At 35.3% G+C, this 21,225-nt stretch overlaps 1 protein-coding gene across 4 annotated transcripts in view; it reads left to right on the top strand.

Moving 5' to 3' along the window:
* ATP2B1 (ATPase plasma membrane Ca2+ transporting 1) overlaps positions 1–20,995 on the top strand; it is a 115,599-nt gene extending 94,604 nt beyond the window's left edge. For 3 of the 4 annotated variants that reach the window (XM_074375308.1, XM_074375309.1, XM_074375310.1), the window contains exons 16-22: positions 3,565–3,756; positions 3,903–4,116; positions 4,591–4,802; positions 6,205–6,312; positions 8,263–8,445; positions 8,832–8,918; positions 17,724–20,995. In XM_074375308.1, the coding sequence (XP_074231409.1) occupies positions 3,565–3,756; positions 3,903–4,116; positions 4,591–4,802; positions 6,205–6,312; positions 8,263–8,445; positions 8,832–8,918; positions 17,724–18,035 (1,308 nt within the window). In that variant the 3' untranslated portion in view covers positions 18,036–20,995. The remainder of the gene's footprint in view (positions 1–3,564; positions 3,757–3,902; positions 4,117–4,590; positions 4,803–6,204; positions 6,313–8,262; positions 8,446–8,831; positions 8,919–17,723) is intronic. The other variant, XM_074375311.1, reaches the window with a different exon arrangement.
* Positions 20,996–21,225: the final 230 nt, after the last annotated feature.

Below are 21,225 nucleotides of genomic sequence, written 5' to 3' on the forward strand. Positions count from 1 at the left end.
TAGTGGCAGCCAGTGAAGGTCTAAACACAGCACGGGGCTCTGCCTATAGAGGCATTTGAAAGAGGTGCCATTTGAGCTGAGGGATGGAGAAAAGTCCTGCCAGGAGATGTCAGAGAATGATAAGTAGTTTAACAAGACTAGAAGAAGGTGTTTTGGTGGGTCCTGGATGTGAAGAAGGGGGATTTGCTACCTGAGGAGGGCCTTAAAGGCTGAGATGAGGGATTTGTTCTTTTATCTGACAGAGCAGCATTTCCCAAGCAGTCTTCTGATGCAGGCAAACAAATCTGGAGACATTAGCATGCAGCTCTGAGAAGCTCATAAAAAAAGCTGTTTAATTTTTTTTTGGTGTAAAGTTTCCCACACTTGTTTACCTGTAAAACTAGTTTTTATTTGGGTACCAATTAACATCTACAGTAACTTTTTAAATTTTGAAGGATTTTGAACAAGGGAGTGATGAGATTTGCATTTGCAAAAGAGAATGATTAGAGGCAGGGAAACCTGTTTGGTTTAGTTGTGTTAGATATGTTTCACATTAAAATATTCAGGTTAGGAGTTAGAGGCTAAAATTTTAAATTATGATTGTTCCTTTATTGAATATTTTGAGAAAAGCTTGACTTGGACTTTGTTTTTTGTGTTTATCAAAACAATATTGCATAGCATTTGAAAAGTCAAACAGTTCTGTAAGACTTGATACCTAGGTCCCCTACCGACTATCATTTCTTCCAGCTCATTTTTTGACTAAAGGAAACCAACTATTTTAGCTGTTTGTTTTCCTTAGTTATTTGCCTTCATATATCTAAATGACATGACAAGAGTTTTTAATTTTTTTAATATAAAGCATGTGTTAATGACTTTTCATTAAGGAGGATAAGGATTTAGCACTCTCACAGGCACACACACACAGTTACCCCTATGTGCATTCATACTCACTACCTGTCCTGTCACTCTTCCATCAGAATTAAAGATGGTCCAGAGACCTTACTTACTGTGATGGAAATGCTGTTCCAGGCTGAGCCATGTGGTCTACTGTAATGACTTGTACTTCCTTGCACAACTTTTTGTATTCCCTACAAATTGTCTTATTCAGTTCACTCTCTTAATCTTTAAATTATTGATTTATTTATCTATTTAATTATTTCCTTAGTTTGTTTTTTAATGTACTGAATATTAATTCATCACCAAATTCTTCTTTCATTATGTCAGAGGCATCATGTGCCTTCACCGATTTTACCTGCTTAGAGACACCTCCCAGACCGTATGACATGCTATATAATCTGGACTGTTTGCTAGGCCTGCTGCTCAGCTGACTTTTCTTTCTCCATCTGAGAATTTCCTTAACCATTCACTGATGTAAGATTTTAAATTTCCTGGATTTGATGTCATCATCTTTTTTGGTTTACTCTCTCAGTTAAGTAAAGCCATCTCCAGCAGATTGCTGAGAAAAAGGGTTCATGAGAGTTAAACTTTTTCATAACTTCTGTGACTGAAATCTCTATTCTCTCCTCAAAGAATTCTTCTTGGATTCTTAGTCTGACTTGATTTTAAAAAATCAAGGTTGAAAATAATTTTCACTCAGAATTTTGAATTTGTACCTCCAATGTTATTACATACCATTTTGAATTTTGAAACTTTTTCTTTCTTTCTTTCTTTTTTTCTTTTCTGGAGGTATTTAAGTCTTTCCTTTGTTCTCAAGTCCTCTGAATGTCATAATGGTTTGTCTTAGGGCAATTTTTTACTATGAAAACTCGTTTTCTTTAGTTTTGTGGCATTTTCTTATACTCTCCTTGTTTTTCCTCCATTGTTTTTCTTTGTGGCATAGTCCCCCTGATTTTTGGAGCTCTTATACTGATAACTTGTCTCTTTCTTCTGTTTACCATACCTTTGTCATCTTACAGGAATATTTCCTCGACTCTGTTGTTTTTTTCATTTCTGTGATCATATATTTAATTTCCACGAGTTGTTTTTTAATCTCTGAATTTTTGTTCTTGTTTTAACATCTTGTTCTTGTTTCATTGCTGTGCCTTTTGCTTTTCTAAGGAGTTCATTTTTTTAAAAACAAGCTTTTGTCTCTTTTGTATCTCTGTATGCCTTTTGGTGTCGTGTCTATCTTTCCAGTTAGTGCTTTCTTTAGATGTCAAATGATTCTTAGTTGTCTCTGCTTATTTACAAGTAGGAAGTTGAAAAGCTGGAAAGCCTTAAGCCTATAGGTGTGATTTGTCGACCAGAGCTACTCAATAAAGTGGTTTGGCTTGGCCATTTCACTTCTTAGGGTACTTTGAATTTTCAGTATTTTTAGGTCTCTTCACTTCAGTTGATCAGATTTCCCAGAAAAGAATTTTCAAATCTGCTGACTGGAGGGCAGTCTTGAATCCTGGTATTCTGGGAGACAAGTAGAAGAAGAAGAAGAATGGTCGTCTTAGCATTCATCAGAGTTACTCTTAACTGCTTGCTTGTATTCAATATAGCACCCCATACCCAGCAGTACTTGGTGCCACCCTTCAGTTTAAACATTCTGTTGTATCCTCTTAGTAAATTAGCAGGCACTTTTCTGCCAGGTCAGAGGGAGTGGCGAACTGCCTGGTTGCATGGCCTTGGGAGGGGGCTCTGAGGCTCTAGCTGGCTTTTCTTTTCATTTTTTTATGAATATGTAACACACCTACAGAAAAGTACACACTGAATGGATTATCACAAGTGAGTAGATAATAGATAATGCAAGGCAAGAAATGCAGTACAACCTATACCCAGGAAGCCTGAGTCACACTCCCTTATAGTTACTACTGTCTCTCTTCAGAGACAGCCAGTATTCCGAAGATTTCTTTTGTCTGTTTTTGAACTTTGTACATAAGAATCGTATATTGTATATTATTTTGAGTCCATTATCCTTTGTTCATCATTGTCTTTGTGAGATTCATGTGCATTGTTGTATATAGTTTAGTTCATTCATTTTTATTAATCTACAGCCTGCTAATATAATGCATCCCATTCCACTGTTGAGGGACATTGTTGCTCTTAGTTTGGACCTTCTAAGTACTTCTTCAGCATCTTCGGAAGACTTTGAAGACTTCCTTCGTCACCCCCACCTCCAGTGCTACCTGATGCTACCAAGTCCCGAGCCTTATGCAGCAGAGCCCCGCAGTGCAACAGAGGCTCCCCCGCTCTCCCTGCTGTCAGCTTAGGGTTCGGCTCTCTGGGGTCTGCTGAGTTTCTTACTGTCTGGTCATCTGCTTTCCAGCCTCCTGCGGTTTTTTGAACTATCTCCTTTCCCACTAACTTTTTGTCTTTGTGAGTTTCTATTTTTCAATGTATCTTTTATAATGTGACTTTTGGAAGGAATTTTGGGTAGTGCCTGTATCCATTCCTATTTTTTTTTAAACCCAATTTAAACTTTATTTTCAATGCCTCGTTTATTATATTCAATTTCTACCATCTTTCACAATAAGTTTTAGTCAATAACTATTAAATATAATGCTAAATTTCTATTAATTAAATGTATATTAGCCTTTCAAATAGTTAAAAGTTATGTTTTAAACATTTAGTCTAATTCACAGAACTTTTTTTTAATAGGGTATCGCTGGAACTGACGTAGCTAAAGAAGCATCTGATATTATTCTCACAGATGACAACTTTACAAGCATTGTTAAAGCAGTTATGTGGGGACGCAATGTCTATGACAGCATCTCAAAATTCCTTCAGTTCCAGCTCACTGTCAACGTAGTAGCTGTGATTGTTGCCTTCACGGGCGCCTGTATTACTCAAGTAGGTTGACAGTTTGTTTATTAAGACTTGTTTATTTTAGAGCAAAAATGTTACGTTCTTTAAGTTTTTGAATGTAAATGGCATCTTGAGAATTGCTGAGTCCCTGAATGGCTGTAAATGTCTATTAAGAAACCTGTCTTTCCCAGGATTCTCCACTTAAAGCTGTACAGATGCTGTGGGTAAACCTCATAATGGATACGCTCGCTTCCCTGGCTCTGGCGACTGAACCCCCCACCGAGTCTCTCCTGCTTCGGAAACCTTATGGTAGAAATAAGCCCCTCATCTCACGTACAATGATGAAGAATATTTTGGGTCATGCATTCTACCAACTTGTAGTAGTCTTTACACTCTTGTTTGCTGGTAAGAATTTGATGCCTGGTAAAGCTTCAGTTGTTTCTGTTCCAAGCTCATATCCCAGATATCTTAATGCTACAGATTTTTCAAGAACATAAGTTGTTACTGTTTTTCTGACCCCCCCCCCCAACCCGTTTGTCTTTAATTTCTCCTCTTTATCAGTGGATGCATAATACGTTTTGAGAGGCAGCGTGACAGATACTGGGGAGAAAAGTAAAGAGGGTCCTAATTTCTTGTCCTGGCTCTACCACTAACTTAGACATTAGATCTTGAACATGTCACCATAGTTTGGGGGGCTTCCATTGCTCCTGTACAAAATAAGAAAGTCACACTAGAGAATCCCACGTCCCTTCCAACTCTTTCTCTGCTGCCATTTGAGAGCAAAGAAAGGTCTGTCTAGATTTTGTTATTGCATACTTTCTTGAAATGTTAAATTATTTTGTATGACAATTACAGAATAGTAATTTTTTATTCTTTCAGGAGAAAAGTTTTTTGATATTGATAGTGGAAGAAATGCTCCTTTACACTCTCCTCCGTCGGAACATTATACTATTGTTTTTAATACCTTTGTACTGATGCAACTTTTCAACGAAATAAATGCCCGGAAAATTCATGGTGAAAGAAATGTATTTGAAGGAATCTTTAATAATGCCATCTTCTGCACAATTGTTTTAGGCACTTTTGTGGTACAGGTGGGTAATTGTAAAAGATAGTTTCAAATTTGATTATTATATGGAGATCTTAGGTAAACAGGTGGCTTGTTCCAGAAATTACTTGACTGCAGTGTGTGGGCTTTCTGTGTATTGCCTTGAAGACATCAAAAAAAAGTTTTAAGTATCATAACTCAAGTGAAAATTTGCCCTGTCCTGAAATTCTACATGTGCATGAGTGTATTAAGCTCATACTGCTTTAACTGCACTGTAGGTTCTGTGGCTGTGATCCTTCACACTCGGATATTCTGATTATTCATTCTACATTGTTATTATTTAAACTATTGTAATTTTTATGTTATTTAAGACCAGTCTTACAGTTTACCACTTTTTAATATAGCTGTAGTGGCCGCTTAATTGCTTCTAGCAATTAATAGCAGTTAATTATTTCTACAGTTGAGTTCATTATGAAATAATAAAAGGTTTTGAAGTGAATGTTTTAAAATTTTGAATGTCTGCATCCTGAGTTGGTATGAGCCACATTTTTCATTTTGTGATATTGTCAAAACAAGGCAGGAAATGGAATGGAGAATGGAGTGTGAGGAATGGAGTTGAGATGAAATGTGAGGGACTGAATTTTCCCATTTGAATAAAAGTCAGTCTAAGGACAGAACTATACACTTTACATATGGTGGTTTTTATGTAACTATATATTATACCTGTGTTTTTATATCCTCTTGGATTCTGTGGTACTCTTCTATGCAAATGATTGTTAACAGTAGAATCTGGAATCAAAACAGGTAAGTGAATGGTGCATGATTAAACCTGGAAGTCATTAAACACAGTAAGATTTCAAATTAAATTAAAAAGTGAGCCTTTCAAAATAGAGTCAGATAGTGATGGTGCTTATTTCAAAATGAAGATCTAAAAATTTTGAGAACTTTACTCAAATAGTCTATACCTTGTGTACTGTGATACCAGAATCCAAAATCCTAGACTTAATTATTTCTGTGAAAATTGTTTCTGTCTTAGCTTTCAGTTTCAATTAACTTTGGGAGAAATGTTATCTTCTTGTTCTGTAGTTTCTGGAAGTATTTTACAGATTTCATAAAAAAAAAAATCATTGTTCATGACATGCTAAAATTTTAGCTTTTACTTACTACAAAATTGGGTTTATCTGTTTAATATATGGGGATTGCAAAATTTTAACAGCTTATTTCTCTGTAAACAAATGTGATAAAATTTAGTTCCCAACATAGGTTGATGTACCCAGAACAGTTGAAGTGAGGTGTTACTCTTCAATACCTTATAAATATACTTGAAGTGTGACCAGCAGATCAGCCCCTGGTCTGTTTGTTACAAGTCCACAGTGAGATAAGGAACATAAGCCAGAATGTAAGTCAACAACTTCACTAAATAAATGTACTCTTGATTATTCCTCCAGATAATAATTGTGCAGTTTGGTGGAAAACCTTTCAGTTGTTCAGAACTTTCAATAGAACAGTGGCTATGGTCAATATTCCTAGGGATGGGAACGTTACTCTGGGGCCAGGTAATATCTCTCTCTCTTTTTTTTTTTTTTTTTTTTTTTGGTATCTAAAGTGATTTTTTAAAATTTCTTTCAGGATGTGTATGTTCTTTAATCAGTTCTATAACTTAATTCTAAGCAGTTCTTACTCTGGGTCAAGAAAGGGCATTCAGAGATTTTTTTTATGTAACACTTGTTCTAATATGTCACTTGCTGTTTACTGTGATTATGCCTGTACAATAAAACACAACTTTAATTTCTTAGTTTTTTAACTTTTTTTTCTAACAAGTTTCACGACACTTACTAGGTTTCATTTGTAACTGGATAGAATGCTAATATCTGTATCTTTTGCTCTATGACTTATTTTTGCATTTTCAGAATTAATATTTTAACAAAAATATAAAAATATTATATACATTTGACTTTTCATCATTTTGTTATGTAGTATAATAAAAATGTAGCTTAAGAAAAATCTTAAGTTTCAGTTGATGTGAGGAATGTTTCCATGAAAATAGTATCTGAGAAAATGGCCACAAAATGACATTTTAGAGTATTTGGATCAAATGGCTTTAACAGTGTGTTTAAAATTACAATGCCTGTAAAATGAGATATCTTTCATCTATACTATAAGTAGCTTACTTGCAAGTGTATGTCATTATTTTTTTTAAAGATAAGTGGTAATGGTGTATGTGTTGTTCATTTCAAGTCCGTTACCATCACTATAAAACGAACTGATAAGGAATCTGTACTAACATTTTCATAAATGAAACTTAGCAGTGTGTGACTGGTGTGAGCTAATAACTCTTACCATTCTACAAGTCAGTCAAACCGAAATCCAGCTTCTACCTAACCTTTAACTCAGTCTTTATTTGCCTTTATCTTACCTTTTTCTTAATTGTGTTTCTAGGTTCTGAGTTTTCTCTTCTTACTTATTATGCAGATCTCTTTAATTGAGATCCTCTTTTAAGTAGGATCCATATTTGGGCCACTCTTCTGTTTTGATTACCTTTCTAGTTATTTTATAATGTTCCCTTACAGGCAAAACTGAACCCCACAACCTCCAAAAAACTCTAATTTCAGGAAGAGGAAATTCAATGCAGCGTATATGCCCAACAGGCATCAGTAGCTGTCTTTGATTGACGTCATCTATTGATTTTTAGTGTGCCATGGGAGAAAACACTGATTTTGTTAGTCAGCAGACCTAGGGTCTTAGTCACTCAGAGAACGAGTCACATCTCTTGCCTCTGAGCTCATCTCTGAAATGAAGTGGTCGGGCTAGAAGTTCTCTGAGCACTTCTGATTCTGACAGCGTGCCTGTTTCTCCCAGCTTCCTTAAGGAATGGCCAAGTTCCTTAAGGAATAGCTGTTAACACTTAAAAGTTAATACATATTTATTGGCATTTTTGTATCTTTCATGTTTTCTGGGGCATCTGTTCCTGTTTGGTGTCATTCTCAATCACTGTTAATCCAATTTTAAGTAGTTGCATTTTATAAAAATAAATATATTTAATAAACAAAAGCTATTTTCAGTTTAGCCTTGAAGATTTTTTGAATTTTGGTATTTTTTTCTCATTGAACTCTTAAAGCACTAATGAAATGTGAACTTCTTTTGCATCCAAGAAGACCAACCTATTTTTATTTTATTTGAAATAAATATGAGTTTAAATATATATATATAAAAGCATGGTTGTTAATTTACTGTCTTGAATGTCCTAAATAAAATATGAAAATATAATCAGGTTATTTCCATTCAGGAAACCTTTTTACCCTTCAGACTTAAATCTTCTATGTAGCTAAGAGAAGAATATTTTTTGTTCTGAGAAAGAAAGCCTCTGATGGACAGGATCTCATTGCTTCATGGGTAAAGATAGTTGGCTGTGCTTGCAACTTTTCATACCTTTTTTGTGTTGAAGTTGATCGGTTTAATTGTATCTTGATGCGCTTTGTTTCTAAGTTCTTTCCCCTGTGTTGTAGCTTATTTCAACAATTCCAACTAGCCGTTTAAAATTCCTAAAAGAAGCTGGTCACGGAACACAAAAGGAAGAAATACCTGAGGAGGAGTTAGCAGAGGACGTGGAAGAGATTGATCACGCTGAACGGGAGTTGCGGCGTGGCCAGATCTTGTGGTTTAGAGGTCTGAACAGAATCCAGACGCAGGTATGGGCCTGGTAGAGAGGTAGGAGAGACAGTGGGAGCGGGAGCAGAGGGCTTTTGGACCCGGGAGGAGGTTTAAATGTGCTCCTTCACTTCCTTTCTAGCCTCCCCAACCCACAAAACTTACTCTTTTGAAAAATAATACTGGTGCCTGGAATGAATGAAAGTTTTAACTGATCATGAAAGAATGTGTCTATATGCCCCTAAGCTCCTTTTTTCCTAGCTTTTTTTCCCCCCTTCATCTCCAAATGCTACTCTTGCCTATTTATCTGCTCTGTAAAAAGTGCCTTTTTTCTTTACTTTTTATATGTTGATAGATGGAATGGTCCTTTCTCTTGTTCTCTCTTTCTCTTGCTGAGCAAGCTGTCACAATCTCTGATTCCTTGCAGATGGATGTAGTGAATGCTTTCCAGAGTGGAAGTTCCATTCAGGGGGCTCTAAGGCGGCAACCCTCCATCGCCAGCCAGCATCATGATGTAACAAATATTTCTACCCCTACACATGTAGTGTTTTCCTCTTCTACTGCTTCTACTACTGTGGGGTGTGAGTGTGTGTTCCTAAGTGCATGAAATTAACATTTCCTACTTCACACACCTAACGTTTCTCATTTTCTCCTTAATGTTTAAATTCATTGTTCAGGCTTTTCATAAAGCTTTCTTTTCGTAAAGTGGATTGAGACTTCAAAGTGTTGTCGTTGTTGTTGTTTTATTTCTTAGAGGGCTAGATAACAGGTGGAACAATTGCAACCAAAGATTAGACACGAAATCCATGAGCTTGTCTCTACGCTAACTCTGAGAGTTAATATGGGGAGTAAAATTGTAGCTTAGAATTTGTGAAACTACTATAAATTTTTGAGTATATGCCTTTAAACATGTTCATATTGCATGGTTCCCAGATGCATGTGATTTGAAACTGATCTAACATAACCAAGAAATTGCATTTTTAAAGCTAAAAATGAACTTAACATTTTGACTCATGTCTAGTTCAGTTTGGAAAGTAAGTTAGTACCCTGTAGAAAAGTTCTCAGCATACAGCCAGGTTGCTTTGGCTTTTTTTTTTTTTCTTTAAGGAGGGGGTCCCTGAATAATAGCTTCAAAGTTCTTTGGTGCTTATACTATTTTTTTCGTGTATGTAATCAACTTAATTTAAAATTGCTTCCTAGATAAAATGTTCTAAGTTTTCCAAAGAAGTAGGGAAAGTGTATTTTTTTTGTTCAGTGTTTTTTGTTTGTTTGTTTGTTTTAATTTCACTCATTTCTCCCACTACCTGACCATCTTCCACCTCTTGCTGCAGCCAGTCTGTTTTTTGTATCTGTGAGCTTGGTTTGAGGTTTTTGTTTTTTAAGATTCCACATATAAGAGAGATCATACAGTGTTGTCTTTGTCTGACTTATCTCACTTAGCATAATAATGCCCGCAAGTTCCCTCTCTCTTCACAAATAGCAAGGTTTCCTTCTTTTTTATGGTTGAATAATATTCTAGTGTAGGGGGAGGTGTATATACACCATAATTTCTTTAGCCATTCATTCATCAGTGGATAATTAGATTGTTTCTATATGTGCTATTGTAAATAATGCTGCAGTGAACATTGGGGTACATATATCTTTTCAAATTAGTGTTTTTGTTTTCCTCAGATATTCAGAAGTGGAATTGGGTTTGCTCCATCATTTGGTAGTTCTGTTTTTAATTTTTTGAGGAACCTCCATAGTGTTTCCATAGTGATTATACCAATTTACATTCCTACCAATAGTGCACAAGGGTTCCCTTTTCTCCGCATCTTTGCCACACTTGTTATTTCTTGTCTTTTTGATAATAGCCATTCTAACAGGTCTGAGGTGATATCTCATTGTGGTTTTGACTTGCGTTTCCCTGATGATTAGTGATGTTGAGCATCTTTTAATGTGCCTCTTGTCCATTTGTATGTCTTCTTTGAAAAAATGTCCTTTCAGATCTTTTGACCATTTTTTAGTCAGATTTTTTTTTTGTTGTTAACCAAGCTGTACAAGTTCTTTGTATATTTTAGCTATTGTCTCCTTATTTGATATGTAACTTGCAAATATTTTTTTCCCATTCTTTAGGTTGTATTTTCATTTTGTTCATGATTTCCTTTGCTGTGTAGAACCTTTTCAGTTTGATATAATCCCACTTGTTTGTTTTTGCTTTTTTTGCTTTTGGTATCTGATTCAAAAGAATCATCACCATGACCTGTATCAAGGAATTTACCTCCTATGTGAGCTTTTTGGTTTGTTTTTAAAAAACTTTTTTTTTAATGAAAGATTCTTTAAATTCTGTAGTGCTTTACAATTTTACCACCATGTTTTATTCTAGGATTTTTATGGTTTCAAGTCTTATGGTCAAGTCTTTAATCAATTTTGAGTTGATTTTTGTGTATGGTGTAAGATAGTGGTCCAGATTCATTCTTTTGTGTGTAGCTATCCAATTTTTCCAACACCATTTGTTGAAGAGATTGTCCTTTCCCCACTGTATGTTCTTGACTCCTTTGTCATAAATATTGATTTATTTCTGGGCTCTCTGTCCTGTTCCATTGATCTATATGTCTGTTTTTATGCAAACTTATGCCAACACCATACTGTTCTAATTACTATAGCTTGGTAATATAGTTGACATCAGGGAGCATGGTGACTCCAGCTTTGTTCTTCTTTCTCAAGATTTCTTTGGCTATTCAGAGGCTTATGTGGTTCCATACAGATTTTAGGATTGTTTTTATTTCTGTAAAAAATGCCATTGGAATTTTGATAGGGATTTTATTGAATCTGTAGTGCTTTGAGTAGCATGGACATTTTAACAATAGTAATTCTTCCAGCCTATGAGCACATAATATCTTCTCATTTATTTGTGTCATCTTCAGTCTCATTCATTAATGTCTTATAGTTTTCAATATACAGGGCTTTCACCTCCTTAGATAAATTTATTCCCAAGTATTCTTTTTGATACAATTGTGAATGGGATTGATCTCTTAATTTCCCTTTTTTAATAGGTTGTTACTAGTGTAAAGAAATGTTGCAGATTTTTGCATATTGATTTTGTATCCTGCAACTTTACCGAATTCGTTTATTCTAACAGTTTTTTGATGGAGTGTTTAGGGTTTTCTATATATATCATCTGCAGGTAGTGATGGGTTTACTTCTTTCTTTCCAATTCAGATGCCTTTTATTTCTTTTCCTTGCCCAATTGCTCTGGTTAGGACTCCCAATACTATGTTGAATAAAAGTAGCAAAACAAATCTGTCAGTTACACAGTTGGCCACTTCTGCCCTCACTGATAGAGGGGCTTGTTCCTGATCTTAGAGGAAAAGCTTTTGGCTTTTAACCATTGAGTATGAAGTTAGCTGTTGGTGGGTCATATATGGCCTTTATTATGTTCAGGTATGTTCCCTCTATACCCGTTTTGTTAAGAGTTTTTAATCATAAATTTGTGTTGAATTTTGTTAGGTGCTTTTTCTGCATCTATGGAGAGGTGATCATGTGGTTTTTATGTACTAATTATTGAAACATTGCATGTCATAATTTTATTAATTGACTAGAATAACAAATTTCCTTTCAGGTTTTTAGCAGATGGCTTTTAGTGAAAGGTTTTCAGTAAACTCCTCAGAAGCCTTATAACCTCTGTCATCCCTACTCTGAACTTGAGTTTGGATTCCATGGTATACTGGAGGCACTAAAGATACACGCCCACCCACCCCTCATCCCTGCCCTTGAAATCAGCTGAGACACCTAAGTGTAATCTTTTATTTAGGCAGAGACCTATCTTTTCCACTTGGTCTTCAGCCAGTGAAGGACTAGAAGAACCTTGGGTAGCTGGGGAGAGGATGAATTGAGGGAGAAAGCAATGCTGGTCTGTTCACTACTTGCTTAAGTAATTTTCATTTGTTATTTTTGACGGTATTCCAAAACAGGCAGCACAGAAACTATTCCCATCTTACAGGTGTGAAAACTGATTTGGAAAAATAACTTGTCTGTGACTAATAAGCAGAACAACATGATGTAGCGCAAAGAGCAGACAAGTGCTGTAAAGACAAACTGACCCTGTAACGTTAGGCAGGATGTTAAATTTGCACGCATGGACAGATAGGAATCTTTCTTTTGAAAATGACCCTGGTGCTACCTACCTAATGAAGTGGTTTATGCAAATTGCCTGGCCTTATGCCTGGGACAGCTTAAGTCAGCTGCATCCCTTCCTTCCTCTGCCTGGGGGTTTCACATGATTCCTGGCTCTCTAGGGCATTTTATCACTCATCCCTTCACTGCCTTCTACTAGTGTTTCTTTCATTGTATTCCATAACCACTGTGGAAGGCCTGCCATCTGCCAGGGCTGCACTCGAACCACCCGACCTTGCAGTCTAGTAAGGGAAGCAGACAAGGAGCTGGGGACTGTGACATGGATATGAAGCAGAGAATGTGTAACAGGGTCCTTAACCTTCCCTGGGAAGTCAGGAAAAACTACCTGAAGGAACTGACTCCCAAGCTGACCCCTTGATAGAATTCACTGATTGAGGGAGGCAGGTCTCAACTGACGTAGTTTGGTACTAAAAAAGTAATAAAATGTAAGGAGTTGATGCGGCTGGAATGGAAGGTTAGTGCCTATTTATATCCCACAAGAAGGAGCCAAACTGAGACTTAATCCTGATAGACTCCCTCCCTTCAGAACTTTAAATTTGAAAAATTCCAAACCAACAGACAAGTTGAAAGGTGAATATCCTTCATATAGATTTACCACTCCTTGATATTTTATGACATCTGCTCTACCTTTATAATATTAATATACACTTTTTCTGAGCCATTTGAAAGTAAGTGGTAGATACCATAAATTCCATCTGTGAATACTTCAGTGTGTACTCTCCTGTATAATCATACTGTCTGATCACATCCAAGAAATCTAACTTTGATACCATTTTGTCTAACGTACAGTCCATATTTAGATTTCTCCAGTTGCCCCCCAAAATGTCCTTTATAGCTTTTTTTGATCCAGGATCCAAGAAAGGGCCATCAGTAGTGTGTGTTATGACTCTTTAGTCTCCTTTGACTAGGATCTGTTTTCTCTACCTACAATTTTCAAAACATTGACTTTTTTGAAAAATCCAGGCCGTTTGTTTTGTAAAGTGTCCTACATTCGGGATTTGATTGTTTTCTCATAATTAGCTTCATGTTAAACTTTTTTGACAAGTTTGTTTCCTGGGTGGTATATATTCTGTTTGTTTTTATTTCAGCAAAATTTTAAATAAGTGACTTTTTTCACTTGGAGAGGTTCATGTGACCTAGGTATATCATATTTACTGTATTTCTCTGTATAATTGTTTTCCAGACTTTATATTCAATAGCAGATCAATCAAAAACTCTGTTTTAAGGCATACCCACCCACACCTGCTCCAGGCTCTTTTCTGATGTACAACTCTGAGTTTCTGGGCACATGTGGCCAGGGGATAGTGTTAAAAGATTTAATGGAAGGTTTCATTTCTTCACTGTAATACAGAATAATCTTAGAAATATCTGTGTTCATTAAACTTCTTTGACTCTTATTTGGAGTTTTGGCTTTGCCAAATGGAAGAAATTATAATCCATTTCAACTTTGTCATATACTAGTCTTGAAACCTCTCTGGAAAGGTCATTTTTACCCCCTCATTTACCAGTCAGATCTTTCAAAGTTCTCAAGAAAGAAACCTGTAATTTCTCTTTATAAAGTGTATCTTTCTAATACCAGTCTTTACCTTTAGCACATTATTTTGTTGAATCAGTAGTTACACCTTCCTGGAAAGGAGAAATTGAGAGAAAATTTGATCTTCCAGATGGAAGGTCAGTAAACCATAGCCTGTGGACCAAATCTGGCCTGCTGCCTGTTTGAAAATAACTTTTTATTGGAACATAGCCATGCTCATTAATTTAATATCTTTGGTCGTTTTGCACTACAAAGACAGACTTGAGTAGTTGCATCAGAGATGGTATGGCTCACTAAACCTAAAATACATACTGTCTGGCCCTTTTCAGAAAATGTTTGCCAACCCCTATTCCAGATAATTAAAACTCTACACATTACACGGGTGGGTCTCACTTTGAGAACATTGCAAATACCCAACTTTGAAAAACAACCTAGAATTTTCTTTTCCTATTGCAAAATATCTTTTACTTTACCAGAAACTCTTTAATTTGTAGTGTACATAGTAAAAGTAATGATGAATACAAATTTTAGAAATGGGCACTCTGTTGTAGAAGGTAAGATATATGAGCTACTGATTAAATAGTCTCATAGTTTAGAGCTGTTGTCTTGTGTACTGCATTTTAGACAGTAATATCCTTTCCTGCTATCAAAAAGAATTATATATTTTTTAATGGGTGGTTTAGCAGGATACATAATCTTATTTTGATTTGTTACTTAAACTTAATGTTTACCTTGATAATTATTTTGTTTACTAAAATTATGATTATGATAATCACTTTGATTTTTTCTTTAACATATATGCCTCATACAATATTTTCCTCTAGTTTCGTCCTCTGAATAATTTACTCTTTAAATTTTTTTTCTTGACATAGAAATTTTTGAGTTTTTCTTAATTCTAATAATTTTAGGAGCCAGTAATTATGTTGTACATAGTAGGTCTCAGTAGATTTTAAAAGACAAACAGTAAGTGTTGGATTGTCAAAAATGGAAAATTAGGGTTACTTATATTTCTGCTTAGACTGAATGCTTTGTGGTATTAAAGTAGTTTTCTATCTACCTGAAATATTGTGCACACAGCTGTGTTTTTAATTACTCAAAATTACTACTGTACTGTGAGAATTTTACATGTAAATGGTAATAGCGATCAAAGCAAGTGTAAACTAGCTCAGTGTCATGCTTTAGATGGGAAGCCTTTCTTATTTATGAGTAGAAAGTAAAACAAATCAGATTCAGCGGCCCCTGGTTAATCTAGATTGTATTGTGTATTCCTAATGTGAGAACGGTTTTTTGAAAGTTGTATTGCTTCAGAGCATTCCTAAGCTGTTCTTGTACTATGCTGACCGTCATTTTAGGAAGTATTTTATTCTAGTGGAGTTAGTTACAAGGTCAGTGTCCATATGTTCTTTTATTGACTGGAGAGAACCTGGAATTAAGAGTCCAGGAACCTTGGTTCTCAGACATTCTGGCACTGATTACTAGTGACTTCGCAAGACAACCACCCTTCCTCAGGTACTTGGTTTCATCATTTGTAAACTGGTTGGGATAATATATCTCGAATATCGTTTCAAGCTCTGATACTCTATTATCAGATAGAAAAAAAATTCTTAGCAAAATTGAGAAGCTTTGGTTAAAAAAAAAATCTAATCTAATTTCACCTACCACAGATGTGTGTGTAATTGTGTGTATACACACTCACTGGCTTCTGCCCCTCCTAGAGCTTTACTAACTCCCACATCTCTCACTTAAACCCATACCTCTCTCCTGAGCTCTGGATGTTTTGCAGCTCCCCAATTTAACATGTTCCAAAAATTGACTTATTTTTCCCTTGATTCTTCACTCGTCTTCTCCACCCAGACTGGTCAAAACAAAACAGAAATCTTAACTGTTTCCCTAGGTCTGTTAGCAATACCAACAACCAAATCAAATAAGCAAAGACTTCAAGGTCATCTTGAGCTCTCATCACCCACCAGATTTGCTGACTGGTCCTCAAATTTGTGTTCAATCTGCCTACTGGCCACTGATGCCAGTGAACATAGGAGAGAAAGAACTGCTCTGAGATCTTACCTTCAGTTCCTTTGGGTAAATTCCCAGGAGTGGGAATCAAGCATAGTCAGACTCATAGAAGCAGAGAGTGAGAGTAGAATGGTGGTTACCAGGGTCTAGGGGAAGGGGGAGTTTGGCAGATGTTAGTCAAGGGGTACAAAGTTTCAGTTATGCAAGATGAATAGTTCTGGAGATCTAATGTGTCGCATGGTGACTACAGGTAACAGTACTGCACTGTACACTTCAGATTTACTAGAAGGGTGCAATCCCAAGTGTCCTCACCACACACACATGCCCAAATGATAGCTGTGTGAGGGAATGGATACGTTAGCTTGTTTTTCCATGATTATTTCATAATGTGGACAATATCAGATAGACTTGTATGCCTCAAATATATACAAGAAAAAGGCGGGCATAAACTTACCTTTTTAAAAAGCAAATTCAAATGTCCATATGAGGAGTTTATTGGGTTTTTTTCAGTATCATTGTCTTATGATTTTAGTGATTTTTTTTCTGAAATATCACTGTCAGTTCTTATAATGACATCTTCATTGCTAAACAGGATTCATTAAAATCAAAAGCAAGCACTATATTTGAATTGATACGTAGTAGATGCTCAATTATTTGGATTTTGTCTTTTTTGAAGTGCTTATGACACTGCATTAATGAGACCTAATGTCAGTGTGTGCTGTGGTTTATTTGAGTTAATTACCCGTTAACCTCTTTTCATCCATATGGCAGACTTCTAAGAAGGAAGCTGAATTGTGGGGCTACATGTTTAAGGGTGAAAATACTGGAAAACTGTGTCTTCTTGGGAAATTTTTCACAGAAGAATCCCAGAGGGTTTTTGTTTTATTTTAAATCTGTTCTTTCCATTGAACTATAGTATATAAATTTATTTAAGTTTTAATATTGTCGAGAAAAACACTAACACTTTACAGAAAAATGGCATATACTCAAATATTTATAGCTGTTTAATGGCATTTTATAGAAATTTATTTGGGTTTTGTCTTTATTTTTATTTTTTAATGAAGGGCATAGTGGGGTAGATGTGAGTTCATTGTGGCATTCAGCGTATATTTGCTTGGCTTTTTCATACTCAGTGACACCCTAATTCCTAGCATGATTAATAGTAACCCTCTGTGCTTGACTTTATTTAATTTATTTGAGTTGTTTTCAAAAATTATGTTTTTTCTTTCATTTAAAAAAATCAGCTAAAGCTTGTGTATGGTTAATTTTATGTTTGTTTTCTGTTTGATTTTGTTTTCTTAGGGGAAAAAAATCCTATAAAATGGCTATTAAATTCTTAGCCAGTGACAATGAGATTTTCATAGTATTACTTTGAATTCTATACCTCTTAATTCTTAGAGTATGTGGTTTTGTTGTTCTGTAGTGTCCTACTAAAATATTCATTTTTTTTTACAGTGTATTGCAAGTTCCACTGCATTACATGCAAATATGATTCACTCATACCTAGCTGTTTGTGGATTCAGACTCATAAATGAACCATTTTTAAATTAAGCTAACAACCTACTGATATCTTTCTGTGTTTTCTGATATTTACAGATTCGAGTGGTGAATGCATTTCGTAGTTCTTTATATGAAGGGTTAGAAAAACCGGAATCAAGAAGTTCAATTCACAACTTTATGACACATCCTGAGTTTAGGATAGAAGATTCAGAGCCTCATATCCCCCTTATTGATGACACTGATGCTGAAGATGATGCTCCTACAAAACGAAACTCCAGTCCTCCACCCTCTCCCAACAAAAATAACAATGCTGTTGACAGCGGGATTTACCTTACAATAGAAATGAACAAGTCTGCTACCTCTTCATCCCCAGGAAGCCCACTACATAGTTTGGAAACATCACTCTGATTGTAAGCTGAATGTTAACACACTAGCTGCATTGTAAAGAAACAAATTGAAACTGGGTCTTTTCACATATTGTGATGGACAAGATAGTATTCTTGTCTTTGGACTTCAACAGAAGACACACTTGTACGAATGTAGATTTATTTTTTTAAAAAAAAAAAGCAAAGCTTTCTGCCAGACTGAGGGTGCTTTTTGGGGGGTGGGAGAAATGAACTGACAGATAAACAGTAACTCAGCGTAAGTTGACCTGTGGATCATCAGTAGAACCTAAGAATGGTCCTGAACAGTGATTAGCGAAGCTTTAGTTGATCTCAATCCTTGAGGGGAGAGAGGGAGGAGTAAAGCTGGGCAAGCAAGCGAAGAGCCCTGGATCATTGAATTGATGCTTTAATTTCTGCTGTTGGCTGTTAATAATTTGGATTATTTATGTTTATAAATGATACAGATCTGTTTACAAGGTTTGTAGATACTTTTTTTGTTCCTGTTCATAGATGGGAAGCTTCCTTATAACTGATGCAGAGAAAAATTAGTCCTTCAAATACTGCTGTATTTTCAGGAAAAAAAAGGGGTGTTTCTATTGAAACTGTACTAAATTTTTGCCTACAACTTACCTTGTTAAATACTGTAGATAAATTGCTAATACTGATAGCCAAATAGATAACACTAATGCTTTGTTTAAAAAAACAACAAAAAAAAAAACCACAAAACAAAACAAAAAAACATGAGCAGTGGTGTTCTAATGAAGTTATGGCATCTGTCCTAATTAGTTTCTTAAATACATTTACTACTTAATGGTTTTGAAACAACTGTTTAATTTTTAAAATTTTTGAAAACTTGCTAATAACCTTTGTTCAGAATTTAGTAGATTGTTTAATGCAGGACATCAACTACATAATGAAAGATGCTTGAAATGCTTTTGTTATTTCAGGCAAATCAAATTAAATCAAACTATCAAACTACAAGAGAACTTTAGTCCTTTTGTTTTTGTCTAAACATGTTAGCTCAGTGATGTCTTGGTGAACTGTGAGTGAACTGTATTGATTTTTCTAATAAATCTTTAGAAACCTTCATACAGCATGAGGGCTGTTGGCATTTTGAAAAAGGTTAATAAGTAGAAGCATACATGTTTTCCTTTTGTTTTTGAAACTTGTTTGTAAACATAAATAAATATGCCCTTTTATTAAATAAATACATGGCAATGTTTTTTTAAAAGCAAATTTCAGCTTCTTTACTCAGTTCTGCATATCTGGTGCATCAGTCCATTCTCCTTAACCACAATTGGAATAAGTTTCAAGATGGTAACAGCCCCATGAAGTACCCGCTTTAATTCCTTGGTGGTAATCTAATAGAACCAGATTAAAGAAATCATTGCAATTTTACCATTTGACATATTCTTCGTAGAGTTTAGTTTGCCTAAAGTAGTCTCACAGTTTAAAAAAAAAATAATGACCACCATTGTCTCTGATACGTTTGTTTTCATTCTTAAGTGGCCAAATAAATTAGGTAAAATGAGATTATATGAAAAGGTAGGAAAGGTCCTAAAAATACATATGTATATGTAGTAATTAACCATATGCTGGAATGCCCATCTCCAAGCCAGTTGGATTCATTAAATCTTTATTTCTCTTGTCTACCTTCTCCCCTTTTTATCCCTCTGTCTTTACCTTTTAGGAACTAGCATTGTGTTAGGGCCCAGATTTCACCAGATAAACAATCCTCAGGCTGACATAAAGTTTACGAGGACTACTACATCTGAGAGTGCTGACCCAGCAAAGAAACATTTAGTTGATGGTGCTTGATATTTTTGGTGGGTGGGGGAAAGTCTTTTTCTCTCCATCAGTCCTTTGCAGTAATCCTCTGCAAGTCTTAGAAAACATTGGCTCTGTCAGCATTTGTAATTGTACATTATTCATCAGGTATTTATAGCAAATCATACTGTAAAAAGAGGTAGCATGATATGCTGGAAAGCAAACGAGGCTGGGAGTCAAGACCTGGTTTCTCGTCTTGGTTTTGCCATTAACGTGCTGCATGACCTTGGGAAAATCATTTACCCTAAATGAGGGTGGTGGACTAGACTATCTTGAAGAACCCTGTCAACTCTAAAAATTTACTCTATCAACTGGAAAGCCTATAAGGCATAGGGAATAGAGAAAAGGGAAATGTTTTCAGTTTTTTGTTGTTTTTTTTTTGGTTATGCTTAAATATGAATGTAATTAACAAAAGATTTAGAAGTGCATGTGCTTTGGAGGATTTGTATTGAGCTTTTACAGTATTCATTTTTCAACTCAAGGCAATGGCTTTTTACACCAACTCTAATCCATAAACAGGTCTTCTGACATCCATGAAGTAGTAGCAGGACATGCTTAGTGTGTATTCTCTCTTTGAGACACTGTAATTTCTACCAGAAATTTCCAGAGCATTATGTAAGTAGAAAAAAAATGCAGACAAGCTGTTAAAGATCTTGGATCCCATTATATAGTATGTATAGCTGAAATCAGCATCTGTAATTCAATCACTTCTTCTCTTTTATCTTCTAACCAAGAAATTGTTTAATTTTGCATCCCAAATGTTTTTAATCTTTGTATATTTTTTAAAAATCCTTTTCTCCTCATCATTGCCTTTTCTGTGGTTGTAAATAGACTTAACTTGCACTTTGAAGATGAGTTATTCCTTGTCATCTTATAAATATATGATATGGTAATTTTCATAACAGATGTCAGTTTTGAACCAAGAAATGGTGATTTGTTTATAAGAAAAAAAAAAAACTGGCTTCATTTCTGTGAAACTGCTCTTTGAAAATTTCTTTCTACACGTGTCAGCCAACTGAGATACCGTGATGGTGTTGATTTCTTTCAGTGATGCTTACCATCTATTTTAGCCACCGAGCTTTTTATTATTTGTCTATTTGTAAAGTTAATTTGTCTTAACTCATTTAATAAATATACTGTTTATCTGTTTCTGAATGGGGACTGAACTTTTTGAATATTTAAATTGATCTGAGCATCGTATTTTGGAATTCCTTTTTTCTACTTGAAATTTTTAAAGTGTCATGTATGAAAATTCTGTGATGTACTTAGTGTTACGGTTGTGTTACAGTGAATCAGTGTTCTAATGTGCGTGATCTTGCTCCTAGGAGGAGAGTGGCTATGTTGTCCTTACTCTCCTGCCCACTGTCTTCAGTCTTTGCAGCACA

The sequence above is a fragment of the Camelus bactrianus genome, chromosome 12, assembly GCF_048773025.1.
Source record: "Camelus bactrianus isolate YW-2024 breed Bactrian camel chromosome 12, ASM4877302v1, whole genome shotgun sequence".
Taxonomy (NCBI): Eukaryota; Metazoa; Chordata; class Mammalia; order Artiodactyla; family Camelidae; genus Camelus; species Camelus bactrianus.